Genomic DNA, 25,364 nt, shown 5'->3' with positions numbered 1-25,364 from the left:
CTACTGCAGACATTTTTAAAATGTTTCAGTGCTTAGCTGTGCAGCAGAATTAATTTATTCCCAATTCATCATCGGTGATAACACGTAGAAATGAGGCCACTCCTACGACGTACCCTCGAAAATATTTACGCATTGCATCACATCATCCATTTCATACACGTTAAGCCACTTAGTGAGTGGGCCCCTGACCAGCAGCAACAGCTTAGGAATCCGTAGGTCATAAAAAAAATATCACTGCAGCATTACAGCCCAAAAGGTCCCGATTAGATTCTTGAGCACTTTTTTTTTAAAGAAATATGCATTGGAAATTTAGTTTCCCTGCACCGAGGGGCAGCGTATCCTCTGTCCTGGGTGGTGTCCACTGGCGCTCCTCACCGTGGAGAAGCTACCTCTTTTTGAAAAGGAAAAATCTGTGCTCCTAGGTGTTTTGTGAAAAGCCTAAAAACAGCCAGCGCTTGATCTGTGTTTGGATTCAGCAGCGTACTCTGACCAGGCGTTGGTTTTCTCTGAGCCCTGAAATAGTGCCTCACAGCATCTCACGGCTTACGTGTGAAAAGGGCATGCCGCGGGGGCTGTCAGGGGGCTTGAAATCTGATGCCCAAACCGAGCACGTGGGGGAAGGCTTGAGGTTGGGTTCTCTTTAGAATATGTACATACACATCTCCGGAATCCACAGTGACAGTCATCAGCTCGTTTGTGATGGAAAACCCAAGGGCTCTTGTTCGCATGATCACAGAAATAGACTTGTCATGGAAAACGACCGAGCTTATGAGAGAACTACACAAATACCCCCCAAAAAGAGGTGGGAGCACCGTCCTTTGAAATGCTGTCCTCAGAAACGGGTTCTGAGCCATCAGCCTAGTAGCTGAAGGTGCAGGTTTTACTGCTGCTGGTACTGTATCCATTCATCTGCCGCTGGCCTCCTCCATGTCCTCCCCAGCCCATGGCATTCGGGGGCCAGCGGACCGTGGATCTGGAGTGTGGTTTGAAACTTCGCCTTGTTGCGATGTTTTGAGTAGTTGATTTTAAATACAGATGATCGTATGGCTACAGAAACTCAGTTGAAGTTTTGCTTTAATCAATTTTTACTTTGACATTTTTTAATTTACTTTAAATAAAATAATTCTTCCATGATTGTCCTTTCCTGCCACCACTCTCCCAACACAGACACACTCACACACACAGATGTTACAGGTGCTCCCGTGTGCACACCAGTGCCCTATTTAAAGGTCATTATAAACATGTGTACACTTAACACGTGCAGATCTTATAGCTCCTTTGGTCAAAGATCTGGTAGGAACGGATTTCTTAACATAGTCTAGTTAGGGCAGAAGACTGGTAGACTTGAGACAAGTTTTCTTGAGAATGATGATGATTCTCTTAAATATAAAGTTTGGTAACGACCAAAAGTTATAATTATGGAACTGCTCTGTTTTTTGGGTTTGGAGTACTAGCCGACGTTCTGGCACTCAGACTGGTAAGGGACTTACGTGTTGGTTTCCTTGGAGAGGTTGGCTTTTGTCCCAGTCCTCTTAGCTTTGCTGTCCAATCCAATCCTGACGGGAAAGCCAAGATTATGAGAGTCCCATCCAGTATTAATATTGAGAGAGTGATTCGCTTACCTTTTTTTTCCCAAATTTTTGTCTTTTTTAAAGATTGTATTTATTTTTAGAGAGGGGAGGGAGAAAGAGAGAGAGAGGGAGAGAGAGAGAGAGAGAGAGAGAGAGAGAGAGAGAGAGAGAGAGAGAGAGAGAGAGAGAGAGAGAAAGAAACATCTATGTGCGGTTGCTGGGGGCCATGGCCTGCAATCCAGGCATGTGCCCTGACTGGGAATCGAACCTGCGATGCTTTGGTTCGAAGCCCGAGCCTCTTATCTTAAAGCCCACGCAGACAATACCCAAACTGCAACCTACTATTAGAATACCTCTTGTGAGATGTTCTTTCTCTCTCTCTCTAGCTTCTGAAAAATACTCCCCATTGCTGTTTTCCTGTGGAGTTACAACTGACTCCTCCTATAAATACTCCAAAGAATTGCATAAATAAGACAACAATCATATAATGATAAATAAATATTCATTCTATAATGTTCTAACACAGCCCTTGAAATGCCTAAGCTATGCAAAGCAGCCTGCCATCCAGTCGATCATAACTTTGTTACTATTTCTGGTCTATTAAGAGGGAAGCAAGTGATTTGTTAAAGTAATTGCACTAATTCCAAAAGAGTTGGAACAACTTTTATTTGTCAGGTCTTCTGAAAATTGTTTCTTTTTCTTTTCTCACTCTCCTCTTGGACTTTTCCCTGTTTCCTTTTTGAGTGGGAGCCCCTCCCCCCCCCCCCCCACGGGAAGCCTGCCTGCTCTGCTTTTATCAGGGCGCTTAAAGCTCGCAGCAGAGCCCTCGAACCTTTGATGGCCCACCCCTCAGCTCCCCCCCCCCCACTCAGAGCAGGGTACAAGTTGCCCAACAGATAAAACTGACACATTCCTGTGCAGCTGAGCCCTGGGAGGGCCCTGGACGTGGGAACAACCTGCTTCTGGACAGATGGTGTGATACCAGCGTCCTGCCACTCATTGGAGGACTCACGCTTAGGATGTTAGCTGTTCCCGTATAGTCCCATGATTCATATTTATTTTAGAAAGGAATGGAGAAGATACTGCTTTTGAGTGCCAGAGCCACCAGGTTCTCGTCCTATGGCCTTGGACGAGGTCGGTGACCTCCAGGCCCCCATTTTGTTATCTGTAAAAAGAAGCTCAAAAACAATATCTATACCTTAGACTTGTTGTGAGGACTGAGCTGGAACAATACATATGAGGTACAGGCATAGTGCCTGACCCGGAACGAGCCCCCGACTGGTGTAGCTGGAACTGTTATCTCTAAGGACATACGGTCCCCACCAGTAGGCGTGCTTGGAGGGGTCCTGGGGGCGCAGATGAATCCCACACAAGCTCCAGGGAGTCACTTTCGGGCTTCAAAATTGAAAGGCCATTAGTTTGGCACTACCAACAGAAAAAGATCATGTTGACCTTTGTAAAACTGGCCCCCTGGGTCTTTTTTGTTTGACTCGAACCTAGAGTTTGTGAAGTCAGCCCCTCTGACACCCCCACGGGCCTCCATGCCCAGTAAACTGGGTTATAAACACCACTCAACCATTAAAGCCCAAATGAAGTCGAGTGGGTGTTGGGTTACAGGTGTGATTAATGAAACCCAGACCGGAGACGAGCGGTAACCAGTGCGGAGTCTTTAAATCTTGAAACCATCTGAAAGTTAAAACACTGTGGGTAGAAGTCCTTTAAGTCATGATGCCCCTTGGAGAGGGGGGGACCTTGCAGCCACTCATTTGAAAGTCTGTGGACCTTCCTTAGTTCCTTGTTGTCTTTCTCTTCCTGTCAACAGAGAGAATCCTCCTGATCATAGGTGCTCCGAGTTATCTTTGTTTATTTTCTAAACAGGCTACCACGTAATCTGTGAAATCAAAGGCAGGCTTTATGGGCAGGCAGAAAGTACTTTCTATCCCCCTTTGCGTCAGAATCGTTAGACAAGTTGCAAGGGCAGGGCTCCAAACCGTACAACCTTGAAGAGGTCTCGTGGTCTGTGATTCACGTGCATTAAATGCTCTCATCCTGTGAACACAGAAGAATGGCAATTGTAGGAAGACACGGAAGACTGATGGTGTAAAACTGCAGATCCGTTCCTTTTTTTTTTAAGATTTTATTTATTGTTTCAAGAGGGGAAGAGAGGGAGAAAGGTTCATTTGAGTAAGACAAAGTGATAACCACCTGGAAGATGTCAGAATTGGGGCCTGAAGGGCTACCCTTCCCACGTTTGCATATCAGTTATTCTTGCAGATCAGTTAGAAAGTAAGGGGTTTCCTTCTGCAGCTATCTCATGATATACCAGTGAGGGGTTTTTTCTAAGTATTTCCTTTGCATGGAAACTGAGTTATATACCTAGGTTTAAATTGACATTCAGAGTTACAATATGGTTCCCGTTCCAAAGAAGAATCTGATCCGAGTGCTTACTCTTGAACTCTGGAGGATTCTGACCCTTGCAGCTTCAGTCCACAGGTTCGCCAGTGACCGTTCGCACTGTTGCTGTGAGGATACCCACCATGGTGCTGTGCTGACACAGGAAGTTGTGAGAAGAATACCGTGTTAGAGAGGGCTCTTAATTCTTTTGGTATAAGAACTCACTAATCTTTGTTTTAAGAACTTACTAATCTTTGTCTTAAGAACTCACTAAATTGTTAACAGGCTATCTACGGTTATTATTTATTGGGGATGAGTGAAATTATTTTGTTGTTATATGTGGATTTTGACTCGAGATAGAACACGTTGGTGTTTGGTTTACTGACGACCCGCGTGGTCCCTCGTTGCTGCGGCTGTCTCTGTGAAAGTGGCCATCGCTGGCACTTGTTTCACGACACTGTGTCCCGCCCCCTCCTGGGGCAAGAGGCGTTCGTCCCGTGAAGAGCAAGACGCACCTGACAGTATTGGGTTGGCCAAAAAGCCTGTATGGTTTTTTTTTCTGTAAAATAAAAAAGACACGTTTCTCATCTTCACCAAAACTTGATCGATTTGGACATTTTGAGTATGCCGGCTGTCTCCCACATGGTATCACGTTGGTTGTCCTCAATTAACGTCTCCATTTGGTCGCTGTCAACTTCAACTCGTCTGCCTGACGGTGGAGCGACCTCCGCCGAGACATCTCCAGCTCGTAGCTTCGCAAACCACTCCTGACACGTTCGGTCAGTCACAGCCCCCTCGCCACACACCACACAGACCCCTCGTTCCTGCTTTTGTTTGCATTGCCTTTCCGTTGCATTTTCACCTCTCTTGAAACAATAAAGCACAACATGCTGAAAATGTTGAGTATTTCTTCCACCTTCAATATTGAAATGGCTATACAAAAGTTCACCAATTTTGATAATTTTAAATACACACTGATATGACAGCTGTCACCCTACAGCCTAACAAAATTGTTTCGAATGAATTGGAAGACAACTAAGAGCTACTAGAGCCATCGTATGGACAAAACCAGACGAACTTTTTGTCCAACCCAATACCATACATAGCATTGTGCCATTGCACTATAATGGTAAAATAAAATTGAAATGAAAAGAATTAAAAAATATAGAGAGGTATTTTTAAGCTACTCCCTTCATAAAAAGTTTCTAATACTCTTCTAAATTACAGATAGTAATGGATTCAAAGAAACTCATTAAACACGCCAGCTGTTTGGGAAAAAAAATATTTATCTTCCCGTCAGCAGGGTCCTGTGTTTGCTAATGTTATTTCTTTGCTCTGTAGGCGTCTAAACACTTTAAACAAATGTGCGGTGATGAAACTGGAAATCAGTCCTCATCGGAAGAGAGTGAGTATATGAAATGGACAATGGGGCGGGAGGAAAGGGGCAGACCAGAAACTCAGTTGTGTGTTCTGGAACAGGTTTTTGTTTTCAAACTCTCACTTCCTTGTTCTCCAAAAAATGGGCATTTTTAATGTTAAAAAGCAGTCGAGTTTACCAAAGACTCTGTAGTATTAAGGTAGTTGAGACCAATAGCTGCAGGCAGCCAATAAATTGTTTTTCCTACTGTATTTTTTTTATTTGAGATGTAATTGACATATAGCATTATATCAGTTTCAGGTGTACAATATAATGATTGGGTATTTGTATATATCCTAAAATGATCCCCATAATACAAGAGGAACCCCCAAAACAGAATTATCTTCAGGAGGGTGGTGTTCTAGGAACCCATCTGTATCAGTGTACCAGCTGGTGTTGTTGTGAGAGGCTGCATTCGGCCTCTGTGATTTTTTTAATTCTTTTCAACACATTTGCCCACGTCTTGGTGGGTGATTTATGAGCGCACCTGCCACACTGAGCTGAGCTGAGTGTTCAGTTTTTGACCAGAAATGTCATGACCCCTGTGCCCCGCCCTCCCTATTTATCCGATCATGCCCAAGTGACTATTTTTTGTTTCCCCAATGAATAAAGTCCTCAAAGAGAAACATTTTGCCCATGTGGAAGAGGTTAAAGAGAAAGCAGCAGAAAAGCACTAAAATGCATCAAAATCAATGACCTTAAAACCTGTTTTGAGTATTACATCAAATGGAGAGTACTTTGAAGGTGACCGAAGTTTAAACATGTAAGAATAAATACACAGTTTTTTTATAAATAAACTACGTGCTTTGTGGGTCCCCTCTTGTAAGTCTAGTTCAACATCTATCACCACACATAGTTGCAAGTTTTGTTTCTTGGGATGAGAACTGTAAGATCTCCTCCTTTAGCAACTTTCAAATGTGTGATACAGTATTTCTAGCTACAGTCACCATGCTGTAACTATACCCCAGGACTTACTTTATGATGAGAAGTTGGTGCCTTTTTACCCTCTTCACCCATTTCGCCCAACCCCCCACCTCTGGCAACCACCAGTCTCTTCTCTGTATCGGTGATTCTTCCTGTTGTTGTTTTTGATCTAAACAGATCACCTATTTTGTCTCCTTAACTCAACATAGCCTCAGGCCATTGAGGCTACTCCATAGTAAAGGGGTGGGGCTTAAGGCACAGTAGTAGACTTAGCACTGCTCCCTACAGAAATGACAGCTAGTCCCCATACATAACAGTTAAGCATGTTTCCAAGCTGCGGAGATTTGAGTGAAGGGAGGAAAGGAGTTGGGAGACAAGGGAGAGCGGGAAGTCCCACACATTCTAGTCACGTGGCAGCACATAACTGAACGGGATGGCGTTTCCTTCTGTGTACGAAATGTGAGGGCCTGTTATGAGATCCTACGAGAAGAGGTGGGCGTCGTGCTGGGAGTGAGTGTCACAAATTAGAGTAAACAGGAATAAGTTTGGTCAAAAACGCACGTCTGACCGTTCAGAGCACAGATTTTAATTATCCTGGAGTCCCTGACCTGCAACAAGCTGCCTTCCTGGGGGAAGTGAAACCTTCTAAACATGTGAACTGGAACCTCCGAGGCCACCGAGCTGTGCGGACGAGGCTCCAAGTGGGCGTTTACTGCTCTTGACTCACTGTCCTGGGGACCTTGGGACATATGGCGTTTCCCACGCCAGTGGGGAAGATGCCCATCGTACTGAATCATGCGTGCCTCTTGGCATTCCTGCTGAAAGGCTCAGGGGCAGTAGCTCGTGTTACAGCATAACCCCGAGTCCTGCCTGTAGATCAAGCACAGTCAGCAGAGACCTTACCTAGCGTTTGCGCGTGTTGCCTGTTGTCAGGGCTGGGTATTCGGGAAATTGCCTGCAGGGGGTCTGAGACAAACCTCACAGGACACTTGTGCGTTGTCTGCGCTGCACCACGGGCCTGGTGCGGGGAGGAATGCACAGAGCAGGTAAGAGAGGGACAAGTCCTGCACTGAAGAGACGTGACAGCTCACCTCGCTTGGTGTCTCTGCCAGCCTGTTAGGAGAGCTGGGGAACACGTAGGGTGTCCAGGGACTCCAGTTACCACTCTCCTCAGTGTTTGAAAACCACCCTTCTAATTGCAAAAGGGAACATAAACACGCGCTATCCACAGACGGCAAGATCGGAGGCAGCGCAGAGGCGGTCCTACCGGCTCCTGCCTCCAGTTCAAAATATTTTGCATGCCTGGAATTTTCTCAGATCTCGACTGTCTCCTCTGCGAGCAATTAAAGAACAGCCTATAGATCCCAGAGTTTCCATAAAATAACTCTTACTTAGCTTGAAACACATAGTGAGGCTTTTTCCTGTTACATTCTTCACATGCGTTGTTGTTTTTCTTTTTTTAAGTGATAAAATAAAGAAGGAGGGGAGGGGGAATCGACCCCGACGGTGTATTATATATAAGCTGTCTCCTAAACCCTGGGACCTCGGCACGTGCCCTGCTCCCTGCTGTTTGGCTGTCCCAGGGATGAACGACTTTATTCTGTCTTTTCAGAGTGAAGATTCGGATGAGGATGAGCCTTGTGCAATAAGTGGCAAGTGGACTTTCCAGAGGGACAGCAAGAGGTGGTCCCGACTTGAAGAGTTTGACGTCTTTTCTTCAAAGCAGGACCCAGTCCCTGGGTCCCCAGAGGATGCCCACCTGAAGAACGCCCCGAGCCGTGAAAGCATGCTGACGGACCTCAGCGAGCCCCAGGAGGTGGCTTCTGTCCGCAGCCTCAGCAGTACCAGCAGTCTCCCCACCCACATGCCCCCCAGCGGGGACGCTGCGACGCCCCGGACTAACTCCGTCATCAGCGTCTGCTCCTCCTCTGTCAACTTTGTAGGCAACGACGACTCCTTCTGCAGCCTGCCCTCTCCCAAGGAACTGTCCAGCTTCAGCTTCAGCATGAAAGGCCACGAGAAGAACGCCAAGTCCAAGACGCGCAGCCTGCTGAAACGCATGGAGAGCTTGAAGCTCAAGGGCTCCCACCACGGCAAGCACAAGGCGCCCTCCAAGCTGGGGCTGATCATCAGCGGGCCCATCCTGCAGGAGGGCATGGACGAGGAGAAGCTGAAGCAGCTGAACTGCGTGGAGATCTCCGCCCTCAACGGCAACCACATCAACGTCCCCCTGGTACGAAAGAGGAGCGTCTCCAACTCCACGCAGACCAGCAGCAGCAGCAGCCAGTCCGAGACCAGCAGCGCCGTCAGCACGCCCAGCCCCGTCACCAGGACCCGGAGCCTCAGCGCCTGCAACAAGCGGGTGGGCATGTACCTGGAGGGCTTCGACCCCTTCAGTCAGTCTGCATTCAGCAACGTTGTGGAACAGAACTTCAGAAACCGAGGGAGCTACCCAGAGGACACGGTGTTCTACATCCCAGAAGATCACAAGCCCGGCACTTTCCCCAAGGCCCTCTCCAACGGCAGTTTCTCTCCCTCAGGGAATAACAGCTCCGTGAACTGGAGGACTGGAAGCTTCCACGGCCCCGGCCACATCAGCCTGAGGAGGGAAAACAGCAGCGACAGCCCCAAGGAGCTTAAGAGGCGCAACTCGTCCAGTTCCATGAGCAGCCGCCTGAGTATCTATGACAACGTGCCGGGCTCCATCCTCTATTCCAGCTCAGGTGACCTGGCCGACCTGGAGAGCGAGGACATCTTCCCCGAGCTGGATGACATCCTCTACCACGTGAATGGGATGCAGAGGATAGTCAACCAGTGGTCGGAGAAGTTCTCCGACGAGGGCGACTCGGACTCGGCCCTGGACTCGGTCTCTCCGTGCCCGTCCTCTCCCAAGCAGATACACCTGGACGCGGACCACGACCGAGCCACCCCCAGTGACCTGGACAGCACAGGCAACTCGCTGAATGAGCCGGAAGAGCCCTCTGACATCCCGGAGAGGCGGGATTCTGGGGTGGGGGCCTCCCTGACAAGGTCTAACAGGTAAGAGCTTCCGTCCCCTCTCCCGACTGCGGAGGGGTAGTCAGGGAAGAACTGCCTCCGCTTGTGGTGTAGGGGAAATAGGGTAATTTTAAGTGTGGCATTCGTAGCCAGGGAAGTGCCTAAGAAAGAGGCAGACCGGGAAATCCTAACATCCCCAAAGAATGGATATTGTTTAATGGGAAGAGGAAGTAAGTTCTGTGGACGGTTGCACAATAGTGTGAATGTACTTCAGGCCCCTGAGCTGTACACGTACGAATGGTAAGGGTGGTACATGTTAACGTTGTTTTCGATGTGCATGCTCTCAGTTCCTGAGCTGAGAGGCCAGGGGGCAGCCCGCTGCCGACCTGGCGACCCCCCAGGAAAAGCCCCGGACGCCCTGACTCGGCCCCGCTCTTCTCTCGCAGGCACAGGCTGAGGTGGCACAGTTTCCAGAGCTCTCACCGGCCGAGCCTGAGCTCTGTGTCCCTGCAGATCAGCTGCCAGTCCGTGGCCCAGATGAACCTGCTGCAGAAGTACTCACTCCTCAAGCTGACGGCCCTGCTGGAGAAATACACCCCTTCCAACAAGCACGGTTTCAGCTGGTAAGAGTTTCAACTGCTGTGTGAACGGTGATTGGAGATGTTTTCGGTCAGCTCCTGAGGCTGTCCCTGCAGAGTATATGACAGTTCTGTCTTTTTAATCTCTTAGCTGACCTTCCTCATGTAGTCACGCTTTGCCTTGTTGAGGCCGGGGTTGGCTGATGAGTTTCTAGCCCTCTGAGTGACAAATTGTCAGTTGACGGGGTGAGAATACATCACTGTTCTGGCAGCTCGTGCAGGTGCCTCCTTCCCGGAGGTAGGAGGAGCCCACCATAGGTAAATATGCGTGCAGTATCAGGTCACATGAGGTCTGTCCCAAAGGTATCCAACCAGGTACTATGAAAAATAGAGACATTTACTGAAGAAAATACAAGAAGTATTGTACATAGGGCGATGATACCTCAGTCCCCTTCAAAGTAGGCCCCTTGGGACCTCACACAGTTCTCCCAATCACCATCAGCTACCCTGTCGTATTTTTCTGAATCTCATTGACAGTCTGAAATCTGTTCCCTTTCAAAGATGATTTTAGTTTGGGGAAAAGCCAGAAGTCTCAGGGCACCAAATCTGGGCTGTTTGGTGGGCTGAGTCACCTGGGTGGTTTGATGTTTCACCAAAAAAACTCTGCACGAGACATGATACAAGAGTGGGTGCCAGTATGTTATCGTGAGGAAGCTGCTAATCACCAGCTGCCCATAGCTATGGCCTGCTGAATCATCTGAATAATTTTCATGGAGGAATGTTCAAGCTTAATGCAAAATTTAATGCTGATTCGTTGCTGTACTTGCTCAGTCATTTGAATGCACAGCCACACGGTACACGTGTCTACCATCCCCACTGACTAGTACAGTGAAGTCATCATTGTTCATGCATACACCCTCCAGTCCACTCTCCTTGGCTTCCAGGTTATATCAGTGTCATGCAAACTCTTCTCATTATATTAACAAACAATGGCTGGACTTTTTCCCAACAGACCCTCTGTTTTGGAAAGAAGGAAGGGAAAATGTTGTTTAGGTCATAAGATGTTACGAGGCAGACTTTAAAATGCTCCGTGTACCATACATGGCTTTAAAATCCTATTGTGTGTTTTTAGAAAGCATTTTGATGTGACTGTTTATATCACTCAAAAATCTACGTGTGCTAAAGATTTTAGGTTATGTTTTTTTCCAACACAGGCTTTTACACGGTGAATAATAAACCTAAGGAATTCACTAGTCTAAGATATCATAGAATAAAATATATATGAAGGTAAACTTTACCAGCTGTACTATCTATAACTACTTACAAAACTACAGCCCTTGGTGTGCATAACTGTTGAGCTGGATGGGTCATGGGTGTGACCTACTATGTGCCTCTCTTAATTTTTTTTTACTATCAGTGCAAAACAGAGAAATGTCTCTAGCTTGACATCCCAGCGCATTCCACAGTGTCAGCTGGGTATCCCTCAGTCTTTTTACTAATCTGCATGTTTGTTATCCAATTGCACAACTACTGTTTTTGCTAAAAACGGGGACGCAGCCTATTTCATTAGCTGTGCTCCGTTGCAAGCCAGAGCGGCCGGAGAGCCAGTGGAACAGCGTCACTGGGCTCCCCTCTCCTTGGGACTCGTAGTGAGTTTCGCTTCACCATCAAAGCACCTCCTGTTCAAAGGCTGTTATTATGTGAGCCTTGCTAAATACAGAAGTTGTTTGTTCTGAATGACAGAAATAAGTATTGACCGGTTTATCCCCACATGCTTCAGATTCTCGGCGGAGATCGTAATGTGTTCTTTGCACATTCCGCTGCTAGGCTCTCTGCTCCCCCGACAAAGCGGGTATTATGCACACTTATAGCCGTGACACCGTATACTTGACTGTATGGAAATACAAATTTGGCCCTGCGTTTCAGTTTCACCTTTCCTGGAGCTATAAACAGCACCGTGCCGTGGCTGTTGGTCAGTACTCAGAAGTCAGGCAGTCTGTCTCCTGCCATGGTCCTGTGTGCGGAGAGTCATATTTCCCTGCTGGCTATTTAAAACTGCATATTTGACATTCTCATTTCTGAGTCGTCCACCCCCCCTCCCTTGCCACCAAACCCTCAAGAATCTGAAAGTCCATAATGCTTTTTGAGTTCTGGTCAGTTTTTCCAGTGAGTCAAAACCAAATGTAAAAGCCTCACATTGTGGGTCCCACGGAGCAGGGAGAAATTCGACACAAAATCCTTTTCCTGTCAGTCCTGGCCCTCCCGTGTCTCGTTCACAGAGGTCGTTTGTGGAGCGTGGCCGCGTTCAATGAGTGGCCGTCGTTTCCCGCCGTCGCATACACTGCAGGGGCTGGGCCTGGTGTCAGGACTCGGGGGAGCCGGGGCCCGGCTACAGAACCCTCCTTGTTCCCCGCCGTCCTCAGACCCCTGAAGGTGTTCCATTCTCCGGGCTCACCCGCTGGAGGATTTGTTTGACTTCAGGTCCTTAGCATGGCCCCACCACTGAGCTCCGGAGTCGGTGGTGCTGTGTGTGACCCACACCGCGTGGGTACTTCTTCGTCGCCCTGCCTTACCTGATCCTTTTTCCCCTAACACGCTGGTTCTCATCGAGAACTTAGAAGTGAGTCTTGTCCGTCTTCATGACGACGGGGAACTTGTCTTCAGATTCCACCGTGAAGCACCTAATTGGGGTCTTGCGTGTTGTTTTCTGCTTCTGTTCCTTCCTGTGCCGCCATGTTATAAGGAAGCCCATCTGGTTCCCTTAAGAGAATAGACTGAGTCCTTGGGCTTAACAGTGAAAAGGGGATCCCCAGCTGAAGAAATGGGACCGGCCTTGCAGCCCCGATTCTGAGGAGCTCCATCACAGCCCTGTCCCACGGCGCCGTCTGGGGCGGTGGAAGTGTCCTGAATCTGCACAGTCCAGTACGGTAGCCGCTGGCCACAAATGGCTAGTGGGTGCTTGAAATGTGGCTGATACAACTCAGGACCTGATTTTCTAATTTTATTTAATTTAAATTTGAGTAGCCACCTTCCTAACATAGATCTAGGGCCCACGGGTTTTACCTGCAGAGGTGGACAGGAGTAGACAGACAGGTAAACATACCATCTCCCCACCGATGTTCTTTCCATAGGGCTGTGCCCAAGTTCATGAAAAGGATCAAGGTTCCAGACTACAAGGACCGGAATGTGTTCGGGGTCCCTCTGACCGTCAACGTGCAGCGCACGGGACAGCCCCTGCCCCAGAGCATCCAGCAGGCCATGCGCTACCTCCGCAACCACTGCCTGGACCAGGTGAGAGCGGCTGCCTGCCGGTCCCACCCCATCGCCGGAGCTGAGTCGCTCTCCCTTTCCTTGTTCCGCAGTGAAGATGTTGCTTTCGTCTGGACACCTATTGTTTTTCTTCCAACAGGTTGGGCTCTTCAGAAAATCGGGCGTTAAGTCCCGGATCCAGGCCCTGCGCCAGATGAACGAAAGCGCCATTGACTGTGTCACCTACGAGGGCCAGTCCGCCTACGACGTGGCCGACATGCTGAAGCAGTATTTTCGCGATCTCCCTGAGCCGCTGATGACAAACAAACTCTCGGAAACCTTCCTACAGATCTACCAGTGTAAGTGTCCTTTCATCTTGACGCTGTCGGGGGTGGGGAAGAATGGGACCGGCTGAAACCTCTGGCTTCCTTTGATATCCTTCTTTCGGGCCCACCTGACGGCCCCTTGGGAACACGTGTCGTCAGTTTCTTCCTTGCCACCTCGTTTGTGGAACAGGTTTCTGTAGAGCTGTGGAATAACGCAGAAATACATTCCCCTTGTCATCATTCTCCAATGACTGAAGCAGCGGTGCATTTTTACATTCTGGCCCCACAGCTGCTTCTTTCCCCGCTTTCTAGAACAGGGTTCTCTAAGGAGCTTAGAAGGGCAGGTGCAGAGGTCTCTCCACCTCACCTATGGAAATTTCGATTGCTTCACGTCTCTCCAGCAGGACCTGTTGTGTTTAAAACTTCGCAGGTGTCTCGAGTGTTTTGTCTCGATGTAAAATGAATAAATCATCTTTTTTTTCTGTTATTCATCTCAGCTTCTGCCAGAAATACTTGGGAAAACAATACCCTTGCCCTTCTCACTTTTAAGTGAAGCTTAAAGCAAACAGTTATCTAAATTAATGATCGAGATCGGGATTACAACTTGCACAGCCACGTGTTTTTCTTGGCTCCGTGTCGCATTACAGCAGTGCGATTCGAAAGCAGCTCCTCTCCGCGCTCAGATTGTCTGGAGCTGGCGCGTTGGGCTCTATTTTATGAGAAATGGAGCTGGTCTGGATTATTTCATTATTTGTTTCATCCTTTCAGATTTTATGAAAACACAGGTCACATTTTCCCCACCGAGGTATTTGTTATGTATTGTAACCATGGAGCTGTTTAATCAGCGTGGCCTATGGACTGCCTCTGAGTGACTTGGTTTTTCCACCACATGCCTCTTTTAGAGGGAAGATCTGCCTGGAAAAGGAGCCCCGAAGTTTGGGTTCTGCATTTTCTGCATGCGTGTTGGTTTATGGTCTAGGTCGCAAGCATGGATTTTTACAGTAATCTCTCAGGGGGCTTTCGAAAACTTAACTCACCAGTCGAATAAATGTCTGTCGTTTGAATTGACTGAGTATTTGAGTGGCCCCCTTTTCTCATTGCAGGGATGAGCAGATCGGTTAAAACTAGGAAAGGCCCCAGACGTACCGACCATTTTGTAGGAAAGACTAAGAAGTCTCCGTTTTTACCCTCCTATGCGTATCTTAGATATCTGATTTTTCATTGAAACTGAACAAGAGCCTAAGTGTATGATACTTTCAGTGATTGAGAAGGGTAAATTAGGGATTTCTAAAAAGCACTTAGAAAAGAAACGTCGCTCTAAAAACTAAACAAACAGGCCCCCTCTGGAGTTGAACTCTGAGGTGGATTTAGGAGTATATTGGCATTGTGGGTGTTTTAAGTATTTTAACTCCTCCACCGGCAGGAAATACTTGAGGGTAGTGACGCTGGCGCAACCCTAATTTCTTCCATATTAACCTCGAGTACACTCTCGGCGAGTGCTTGTTCAGGACTGGGCTGAGCTCTTTGATGCGGCTGTGTTTGCTTTGGGACCTTTCCTTGCAATGCACGTGGAAAATCACTGAGCTGACTGACGGGGGGACGCTGGTGTTGTGCAGATGTGCCCAAGGACCAGCGCCTCCAGGCGATCAAGGCCGCCATCATGCTCCTGCCTGACGAGAACCGGGAGGTGCTGCAGACGCTCCTTTATTTCCTGAGCGATGTCACCGCGGCAGTGAAGGAGAACCAGATGACCCCGACCAACCTGGCCGTGTGCTTAGCGCCTTCTCTCTTCCACCTCAACACCTTGAAGAGGGAGAATTCTTCCCCCAGGTACAAGTCCACCTCCCTCTCCTCCTAGGGTGGTCCGCATGGTCTCTGGGGCTCATACCCGAAGCGAGCAAAGAGCCGTTGGGCCTTCCTTCACAGCCCAAGTTCTTCTCCCAGCCTCCTCCCTCCTTTCTCAGCCCTGGGGTGTGACTTCCTGAACCATCTAGTTTTGGGGAGAGGTATTGGGGTCCACGCTTCGCCACGGGGGCGGGCGTGTTCACCCCCATGCTTCCGGAGCCCTCTGTGACCTTGTCATCACGCCCCCTGCCTGCAAGGTCACGCAGATTCACTGGACAAGTACATGGGGGGTGAGAGCCCCGCTGCCTTGGCTTCCGTGTGGCCAGGAAAGCCCAGCTCCCTGAAAGGAAGTAGCTGGGTCTAGAAAGAACAAAGGACAAGGCTGAGCCTCAAAGTTAGCACCGCACCGGCCTGAGCAGAGGGTTCTTGGAGTTTCTCCTTGAGTGTGCACAAGGTGGGCGTGGCTGTAGAGGAAGTCAGAGAATCTGGAAAACAACAAAGGCCGACGTTTGCCCAGGGTTTATTCTGTCCCGGTCACTGGACTGCACCCTTGACATTCATTAGATTCCCATTTAATCCTCTTAACAGTCGTAGCAGGTGAAGGTAACAGTGGTATCTGTTTCACGTAAGCGGAAAGTGGGACTGCCAGGAAGGTCAGCTAAGTACGTAGCCGGCCTGTGTCTACATGGCAGAGCCGGCTGGAGGTTCTGACCTAGGTGACTATTTCACCAAGGGGCCTCATGGTGCATGTGTGGCCAAAGAGTGGCTAACTGGGCCTGCCCCACGTGCCAGAGCTATCCCGCTGATCCTGTTCCTTCAGCTCCTGAGGAACTTGACAAATGTTTCTTATCTAGGAGCTCGGGACCTAGTTGTGCTAGTTTGAAGTAGCTTTGCTTCTGAAAGGCATGCAGTGCTTAAACATCAACTAGTTCTAACTGTTGACGAGACATTCCAGCTTTAATGGGATGGGGAACAGGGATGAGCAGGGGAGGGGCGTCAGATAAGATGAAGGCCCTTCAGGACACAATGGGTTTTCCCTTCACCTTCGGGCGGGTCCTGTTGGTTTCAACTGGGAAGAATAGTGACACTATTTACCCCAGGGCCCAGTGCCTCTCACCACTGGCCCCTCTTCCTTACCAGCTGCCCTATTTAAATCAGAACCTCTTTAAAGTGATCACTTTAATTAGCCTAGATTTCCTTGAAAACGGTCTCTTTTTCATTCATGGGTTTTGTATGTTGTTGATAAAACTGAAAAATTCTAATGACTAAAGTAAAGCTCTCTTCTAAAAAAATGTCTTTTGGGAGATAATTTATAATATGAGTTTATTTTTTAAAGGTGCTATTTATTTACTTTTAGAGAGAAGGGAAAGGAGAGAGAAAGAGAAGGAAACATCAATCTATTACTGCCTCTTACATGCCTCCCACTGGAGACCTGGCCTGCAACCCAGGCATGTGCCCTGACTGGGAATAGAACCAGTGACCTTTCAGTTTGCAGGCCAGCACTTAATCCACTGAGCCACACCAGCCAGGGCTAAAGTTCTCCTGAGCCTTTAATGACAGATAGCCTCCAGTGAAATGGTTTCTTTCTCTCCTTTGGGTGTCTTCAACTAACACACTGAATTCAAAATAAATAAGTATTTGAATCTTTCCCCTTCTATTTCTTCTTCTGCCTAGGGTAATGCAAAGAAAACAAAGTTTGGGCAAACCAGATCAGAAAGATTTGAATGAGAACCTGGCTGCCACTCAAGGGCTGGCCCATATGATTGCTGAGTGCAAGAAGCTTTTCCAGGTAAGGAGTTAGGAAATGTTGTTTGTTAAGGGCAATGTGGAGAGGAACAACATCTTGAGTGCAGTACTTGTTCCTATCTTACCAAAAGACCATTTCCTCAGCTGGAGATAATGTACATAACCTGAGAGGGTTATTAGATATATTATAATATGTAAGCTCATTAGAGTTAGTACATGTAATGAAATTGCCCACTTTTATACCCGCTAAAAAAGCAACAAATGATTTGAAATATTCTGTATCTGAAAAATGTGCCTTCATCAACGTAAGCCCTATTTTAGTCACTTACCCTGCTAATGTGACTTTTCAAAGGTCCCTTACACTATAATAAGCTGTTCAGATGCCTTTTTAGGAAGATTGTTAGTATCCTCCAGACGCCATGTGGGGTGGGCGGGGACTTCCTCCATCTGTGGGAAACAGGGTCGGCCTGCCTGCACTGCCTGGAGGGTCCAGTCCATTGCTTCTGCCCTGGCACTTCTGCTGGTGGGCAACGAGAATGCGGACAGGTGGATCGACCTCCCTTCGCTCTCGTGTCCCGCACAGGTTCCTGAGGAAATGAGCCGATGTCGCAATTCCTACACGGAACAAGAACTGAAACCCCTCACTCTGGAAGCATTAGGACGCCTTTGTAATGACGAGTCAGCTGACTACCAACACTTCCTCCAGGACTGCGTGGACAACCTGTTCAAAGAGGTCAAAGACAAGTTTAAAGGCTGGGTCAGCTGCTCCACGTCTGAGCAGGCTGAGCTGTCCTATAAGAAGGTAAGTCCTCTCTCTGTCGTCAGCCAGTTGAGTTCCAGGGGTCGGGACTTGGGTTCATCAGAGAGAAGACCCTGTTACCAATACAGCTAGCTTTCCACGGGGGTCTGGCACCCATTCTCGTTCTTGTACAGCTGGGCAGCCAGGTGTGCAGATGCCCAGGTGAGAGTGGAAACCAGCCCAGTGAGGAACAACTCATCTGACACGTGTCAGAGGAGTCAGAACAGCCAGTGTGATCCCGCTGCCACAGAATCACACTAGAGGGCCCCGGGAAATTCCACGAGTGGTCCTGGGCTTCAGGGGCTTCTACAACCTGCTTAGGTTGTCCCCATAATTTGGTGGGAATCCCTTTGCATACCCCTCTCTACTCTTGGCCTTTTTTTTTTACAAAAAGATTTTATTTATTTATTTTTACAGAGAGGGGAAGGGAGAGAGAAAGAGAGGGAGAGAAACATCAGTGTGAGGTTGCCTCTCACGCACCCCATGCCAGGGACCTGGTCCGCAACCCGGGCCTGTGCCCTGACTGGGAATTGAACCAGTGACCCTTTGATTCATAGGCCAGCACTCAACCACTGAGCCACATCAGCCAGGGCTACTCTTGGCCCTTTGATAAACAGGCAACACTTGGGGGAAAGCTTAACTTGTTGAGACTGAAAGCCCTGTGAGGGCAGATGCATGTTTCATGGCTTAGCAGGTGTTTGCTGACACTGTCTCTCTCACCCTAAAAAGAAATAAACCATGAGCGCAGTCTGGGTGGCCATGCAGGCTTGGGGGTGCGAATAAAGGATCCTCCTTCATGGCATTGACCCTGATATGGGTCCCAGGGAAACAGGTAGAACAATTTTGACCTGAAGTGACACCAGCGGTTCTGTTCGCTCCGGCCTACCCTCAAACGTGCTCAGTGATGACAGCCTGTTAAAGCCGTGATGGTTATTGGCCCCCGAGCAGAGGACCTTGTGCTCAGCTGGCAATCTGCCTTCGAAGTCTAGGCACCACGTGTGAAGTATCTTAGCACTGAAAACTACCTCCTCTCATCAGGTGAGTGAAGGGCCCCCTCTGAGGCTTTGGAGGTCCACCATCGAGGTCCCTGCTATGCCCGAGGACATCTTAAGGCGTCTACTCAAAGAGCAGCACCTGTGGGACGTGGACCTGCTGGATGCGAAGGTGATCGAGACCCTGGACAGCCAGACCGAGGTCTACCAGTACGTCCAGAACAGCATGGCTCCCCATCCTGCTCGCGACTACGTCGTTCTGAGGTACGATCTTCCCGTGGGTTAGCGGGGCAAGGGTGAGCCTGTGCAGCACTGATTGTTACAAGATGGTAGAATTACTTACAATAGAATATAGGTCTCCGTGAAAGTGCGGCACCCCTGCAAACACAGAAAATATATCTACTTTTAATCCAGGAGCGATTGAGCTCAGACGGAGAGGCACGTTGAATTGGCTGTGCTCATTGGTGACAGATCCTCACCCCTCTTAAGACTGATGTCCCTGTTAGAGCCAGCTAAGGACGCAGAAGCCGGGAAGTAACATTTGGGTTCCAAGTGCACTGGGGTTAAAGCTGATTATGTCTAATTCCTAATTCTCTGGAGACATGGAAAGAGGAATTCCAAAAATCTTCAAGGACTTGTCACATCGTTAGTCCAGAACCTTCCCAACAGAGCAGCACTCATCTAGATGCTGCTGCTGCCGTGACACGGTTGTGAAATGTGAAAATGGTTTCCGGGCAGGTTCTCTGTGAAAGCGCTGGCTGTGTGAGCATGCGCGCCCCCTGGAGAAGGGGCTGTGTACGGAGCTGTCAGCCAGGGTCCTTGCCCAGTAGTTCAGAGGAGGCCGTCCCCACGGGGCTGGGCCCTCGGCCGTCTCGAAGAGTGAGGCCCCACTTTCAACTTGGCTTCCTGGAAATTTTATGTTTCCCCTCTGGTTTTGTCTGTTGCAGGACGTGGAGGACTAACTTACCCAAGGGGGCCTGCGCCTTGTTGCTCACATCCGTGGATCACGACCGGGCCCCTGTGGTGGGGGTGCGGGCCAACGTGCTCCTGTCCAGGTATCTGATCGAGCCCTGCGGGTCCGGGAAGTCCAAGCTCACCCACATGTGCAGGGCTGACTTGAGGTACGTTCCGATCCGGACTCGGTGGTGGCACGGCGGGGGTCACGGAGGAGACTGAGACTTTCAGTCTGATGCAAAGAGTGGTTTAAATGAATACATGTGGTATCTTGGTCACTCCGTGAAGAGTGGTGAATAAGTAACACCTTCGTTTCCTGGCCTTTGGATACCACTTCCTAATTTTGATCTTTAGAAAATATGGCCCTAAAGCAGTGTGGATATTGTGGTTCTGCCATGAATTTAAAGCCGCAGGAAATGAGAGTCTGAGCTAGCAAGCAGATGTTTCTCATTTTATAGTCAGAGGTGTCTGAATAATGTGACATGCCCCTTTAGTAATTAATCAGGCCTATATTCTTTGCTGTAGATGTGTTGTGGTAGTATCAGAAAATTAGTGAAATTCAGCATTACGGACAAAAAAACAAATGAACCTCTGAAAGCTCTTTCCAACGTGGCTCTCGTGGTAAATAAATTCTCGTTGGGAGTCTTTGCATCTCAGTACCCCTGCAAGTTTCCGTGTGCTCGGTTTCTGTTCTGTATGCCAGAGCTTCCCTGAAGAGTTTTACTCAGTATCTGGACTCAGTATGTAGATTCCTCAGTTCCCAGGGCGTAGCGAGGGTGCCGGGAGATCGCCCTGGAACACGAGGTGATCTCTGCTCACGCCTTGTGCTGATCGAGAAATGGAAGCTCGTTTGAAACTCCCTGCAGCTCCTCCCGGGGCTTTCCAACCCGAAGAGTTCATCTGCTCTTCCTCTCTGTTCCAGGGGCCACATGCCAGAGTGGTACACGAAATCCTTCGGACATCTGTGTGCGGCTGAAGTTGTCAAGATCCGAGACTCCTTCTGTACCCAGAACACTGACACGAAAGACAGCAAGTCCAGGTGATTACGGAGGCAGAACCGCTGTGTCCACCGTCTGGGTGTTTGTTGCCAGGACCCTTGCCAGCCCTTGGGAAAACGGGTTCTGCGTCCAATCCTGAAACAAAACGACACGTTGGAGTCTAGGAATTGACTGTAGCAATTTGATACATTTTTAAAGCTGCTTCCTGATTGTTGAAGGTCTGCGTTATAGATCTTGACTGGAATATATAAGACTGTGCAAAAAAAATGTATTCCTACGCGAATTGCTTCTGAGAAGCAAAACCCTAAGTACATTGCGGAAGATAATGAAGACACTTCATTCTCTGGTGATACTGGTGTATGTGCACCTATGCCGTTTTATTTGCGACGTGTTGAGGGACTGGTGTATCCACTGGAATAGTTGGTACTCTTTGACATGTTTTCTCACTGAGATGAGCAAAGAAAGGTTTGCACAGAGAAGTGTGTGTATGTCTGTGTGTTGCTGGTTGAATGGCAGAGATGTCTAAGTGGGGACGCAGTGTCTGGCACACTGAGACGCTTCCAAGAAGGATACTGGTGCACCGGGTTCCGTTTAACCTGGAACGTCTGACTACCCATGGATCCACCCAGAAAGAGAGCCCATTTATTTGGGAGGGTTGGACAGCCTACCCTTGTCCATTTTTTTCCTTAGCTATTAAACAGAATCTTCTATCAAACTCTTCTTAACCTGAAAAGTAATTGTAATAAATTTACTGATATCCCATTTCAAATAGAGTTTGTCTCTAGACCTGATTGCGAATAGTGACATTGTTTTTAACCAGGACAGATTAGTAAGGGATGACAACTCCCCCTCACTAGTTTTAAGAAGTTGAAATGTCAAAACTGAACACTCTATCATTTACTCCTGAATTGAGCATCAAAACGTTTTACTTGTCACAAGTCTTTGCATTTTCATGTTTTTAACAGAAACTCTAAGACACATGATGCATGGGAACATAGGAAACTACGTATGTCTCAAGGAAATCCTGTTAATTTAATTTAACACAGCCACAAAGGTTGTTTGTAAGTTGTTATTAACAACCTTTGTTTGTTGGTTGTTTGTAAGTTGCATTTCTGAAAGCTGAACAGGTTTATTCATTAGATTGCCCTTAAAAACAAATAGGTTTTCTGGCTTTGACCTTTTTTTTTTTTGCTTCGTTTTCCCTATATTTTCTTTCCCTTTATAATGATGCTTTTGGAATACATTTTAGTGGTAATGGCAAACTGTTGTCATCGTAAAAAAAAACAAAAGCAAAACACCAGGACAGTTTTTTGAAAGGGTGGTCTCTATTCAGGTTTTACCATAATGGTCAAGATTGTTGTAAGAGACAGTATTAGTGAATTTATTTAGTATGGGTCGAAATGAATAATGTATGAGTGAGAGTTGTGAGAAGGATTTTTATATTGTTATAACAGAATTTAGTTACCATTGTCAGTGTTATTTCAGAGGTTCTTTGAAGAATTGGTGGGAACAGGTTAGAGTGTTAAAATTTGAGTATTTTGGATATCAGTGTTCCTCATGAAGATATACTTGTATATTCAATTTTAATGACGTTCAGATTTGTAAGATTATATGTTGTATATACCATTCTATGAAGACACATGTACACATGTCCACTGTGCTTTCAAACATAGATTAAGCATGATAAAGATTATTATTTAAAATGTACTTGTATTTATACCTCAGATAATCTTTTGGGTTTTGTACCTCAAGGCTTCTTTTTTTTTCCTAATGTAAATACACTTTACATGAATACAGTCTAAGAGAAAAAAATAAATAAAAGAAGAGGTTTATAATGTGCTCTGTATCTGTACAGAATGTAATCGGTAAGTGCACTATTCAATGTCTAAGGGAAAAGCCCGGCCCGCTCCCCTCCGCGCTGCATCTCGCCCCCGCCCCGGGAACCGCGGCCTGCAAGGCTAGCCGTTCTAGCATCGACCCGAGTGAAAGCCGAGAGTCGCCGAAGGAAAAATCAGACTGCAAATCATTCCGCGGCCGAGCTGCCGCTGAGCTGCTCGCTCACTAACAAACAGGAAGCCCTGGCGAAGGCTCGGGAAGCACAGAGATGCTCTCCAAAGGCTGTTAGGAAATGATGCTGAGAAAGTCACAAGAGTAAGCAACAGCCACAGAGAGATGCTCACGGGCAAAGCCAAGGTCACCCATTCATTCCACAGCAGGTCTCTTTCCCACTGTTGGGCTTTCCTGTCGAAAGGATTTCTTCCATATTTGACCAGAGGCGATTCCAAAGGGTGTGTGCATTTGGAAGAACTCGGCTCGCATGCCCTAGAGTGCATCCTCGTTGTGACCAGTGGCCTAGATTGTAAGCTCTGGAGGGCAGGGCTCTTTTCCTGCACATCTTTGTACCCCGCCCCCCTGCAGCAGCTCCCAGTGCTTTGTACTCGTAGGCACCTAATAAATTTATTATTTGCTCAAATGGGATTGATGGCATTGGCTTCCGTTATTTGAAAAGGAAGAGAATCAAGGATGCCGCCTGTCTCCAGCCCTCGCCCAGGCTCGCCACTGCCCATCTGGAGACTGGACATTGTTAAACCCTGTGGAATCGTAACCTTCAAACTAACCATGATGCATAGATACTGTGCACGGACGCTGTGCGTGCTGATGTTAAATGAGTTCTTTGCGAATGAATTTGAACCAAGTGCGTTTCTCAGGTAAAACGTGATACTGATCTCAGGAGAGGTAGGTTTGGTTTTTGACCATTATTCACTGTGAGTGTAGAAAAGGAGAAAAAGCCAACTTCATTATAATTTTTTAAAAGATACACCCAGACCGAAGCCTTTTTTTTTTCATTTGCTTCTCTCTTCAGACCCATTTGCTTCAGGGCTGAACGAAATCAAAATGTCTTAGGCCTGAAATACCGACTGTTTCGGTTTGAACCGTTCTGAAGCCGTGAGTTACTCATCGGCTTCGTGAGGTCACCGGGATGGAGGAGAGGCTCTCAGGAGCACGCAGGGAGATGCACATGACTTCAGTGGCCCCGTCAACTTACTTTTTAAAAAAGATTTTATTTATTTATTTTTAGAGAGGGAGGGAAGGGAGAGAGAGAGAGAGAGAAACATCAATGTGCAGTTGCTGGGGGCCATTGCCTACAACCCAGGTATGTGGCCTGACTGGGAATTGAACGTGCGACACTTTGATTCGCAGCCCACGCTCAGTCCACTGTGCTATGCCAGCCAGGGCTCTCCCGTCAACTTACTTATTCAAAACGTCCAGTCGGCCAGCACCCGCTGTTCACCTGATGTGTTCAGTGCTGAAGACACAGCTGTGAGGCAGACTGGCATCACCTGCCCTCCCAGGTGCTGAAACAGAACGAACGCCAGGTAACGAACGTTCGGATGGGCTTCTGTGTGCTGAGGAGAGGCAGCTAAGATCTTGACGAAACTCGAGGTACTTGTTAAAGCATCCTGCCTACCAATTTGTAGATGGAATTACTTGGAAAATTGCAGCAAAATTAAAGGGTTCTTTAAGAGATTTTTGTTTTCTCGTTCAGGCTTGATAGAGACAAGTGAGATTTTTTTAAAAGGAAAATCTAAAGAAAACTTAGGAAGATAATTCAAATTGGTGCTTTCCAACATCGCCAGTTTGGGGTAGGGAGGGGGGATGTGCAGGAAAGATGGGCGATAGAGGGGTGGGGTTTCCCAGCTGCATTCTCGGGTCTCTGTATCGCTTCTGTCCATTTTTACACACGTGTATGTAAGCCTCACAGTACCCCGTGGAGCATAGGCAGTCCCTTCTTTCTAAGGTGAGTATACGTGGAGGTACTGACAATTAAGATACCCAGAGCTGGAAGATGGAGTGGAGATTTAAGCCCAGGTCCACTGCCTCAGACCATCTCCCATTTGCTGATCTTTTCCTAATTGGGAGGCAAATTTCTTAGCATGAGCCCATCTACTTGGCCTCAGCATCACGAGTCAGGAATTTTAGGGCCCTTGCTGGTGTGCTCAGTGGGTTGAGTGCCAGCCTGCAAACTGAAAGCTTACCAGTTCGAGTCCCAGTCAGGACACATGCCTGGTTCCAGCCAGATCCTTGGTTGGGGGCATGTTAGAGGCAGCCAATTCCTGTTTCTCTCACACATTGATGTTTCTGTTCCTCTCTTTCTCCCTTCTCTCTCTAAAAATAAAATATTTTTTAATAAACATTTTGAGAAAGTGAAGATCCATAGCAAAATAACCACATTAGTCAAAGTCTCAAAGAAATTATTCTGCCACCCTGTTGCCAAGAAGCTAAGGAGAAATTAAGTCACGGTAAATATGCAGGCAAAGTTTTGTTTTAGGATAATGGTTGAAAGAATCTACAGTTCTGTTTGCAAATCGACTATATGATTGGAAATGTACAAAGACTCCATTTAGGCCTGCCTGTGAAACACAGGATACAATTCTTCCCATTTGCAGCATAGACCAGTTAGCCATGTGGTGTGGTTGCAACCTACCCAACCTTGCAATCTCACGTGGCTCCCTGGGCACAAGGGAAACAGTTAAAACCCTACGCTGCATATGCCAGCATAGGTGCTGAGAACT

General features: G+C 47.7%; 1 protein-coding gene across 4 annotated transcripts in view; it reads left to right on the top strand.

Moving 5' to 3' along the window:
• Nucleotides 1-23,268, top strand: part of DLC1 (DLC1 Rho GTPase activating protein) — a 340,054-nt gene extending 316,786 nt beyond the window's left edge. For all 4 annotated transcript variants that reach the window (XM_045821281.1, XM_045821283.1, XM_045821284.1 and 1 more), the window contains 11 exons: nt 5,307-5,370; nt 7,919-9,345; nt 9,750-9,926; nt 13,013-13,172; nt 13,291-13,489; nt 15,073-15,286; nt 16,976-17,090; nt 17,631-17,849; nt 18,885-19,102; nt 19,786-19,959; nt 20,715-23,268. In XM_045821281.1, the coding sequence (XP_045677237.1) occupies nt 5,307-5,370; nt 7,919-9,345; nt 9,750-9,926; nt 13,013-13,172; nt 13,291-13,489; nt 15,073-15,286; nt 16,976-17,090; nt 17,631-17,849; nt 18,885-19,102; nt 19,786-19,959; nt 20,715-20,835 (3,088 nt within the window). In that variant the 3' untranslated portion in view covers nt 20,836-23,268. The remainder of the gene's footprint in view (nt 1-5,306; nt 5,371-7,918; nt 9,346-9,749; nt 9,927-13,012; nt 13,173-13,290; nt 13,490-15,072; nt 15,287-16,975; nt 17,091-17,630; nt 17,850-18,884; nt 19,103-19,785; nt 19,960-20,714) is intronic.
• Nucleotides 23,269-25,364: the final 2,096 nt, after the last annotated feature.

Source organism: Phyllostomus hastatus, unplaced genomic scaffold (assembly GCF_019186645.2).
Source record: "Phyllostomus hastatus isolate PE091 unplaced genomic scaffold, TTU_PhHast_1.1 phas_scaffold_46, whole genome shotgun sequence".
NCBI classification, from domain to species: Eukaryota; Metazoa; Chordata; class Mammalia; order Chiroptera; family Phyllostomidae; genus Phyllostomus; species Phyllostomus hastatus.
Note: the sequence above shows the minus strand (reverse complement) of the source record. Positions and strands in the feature narration are given on the sequence as shown.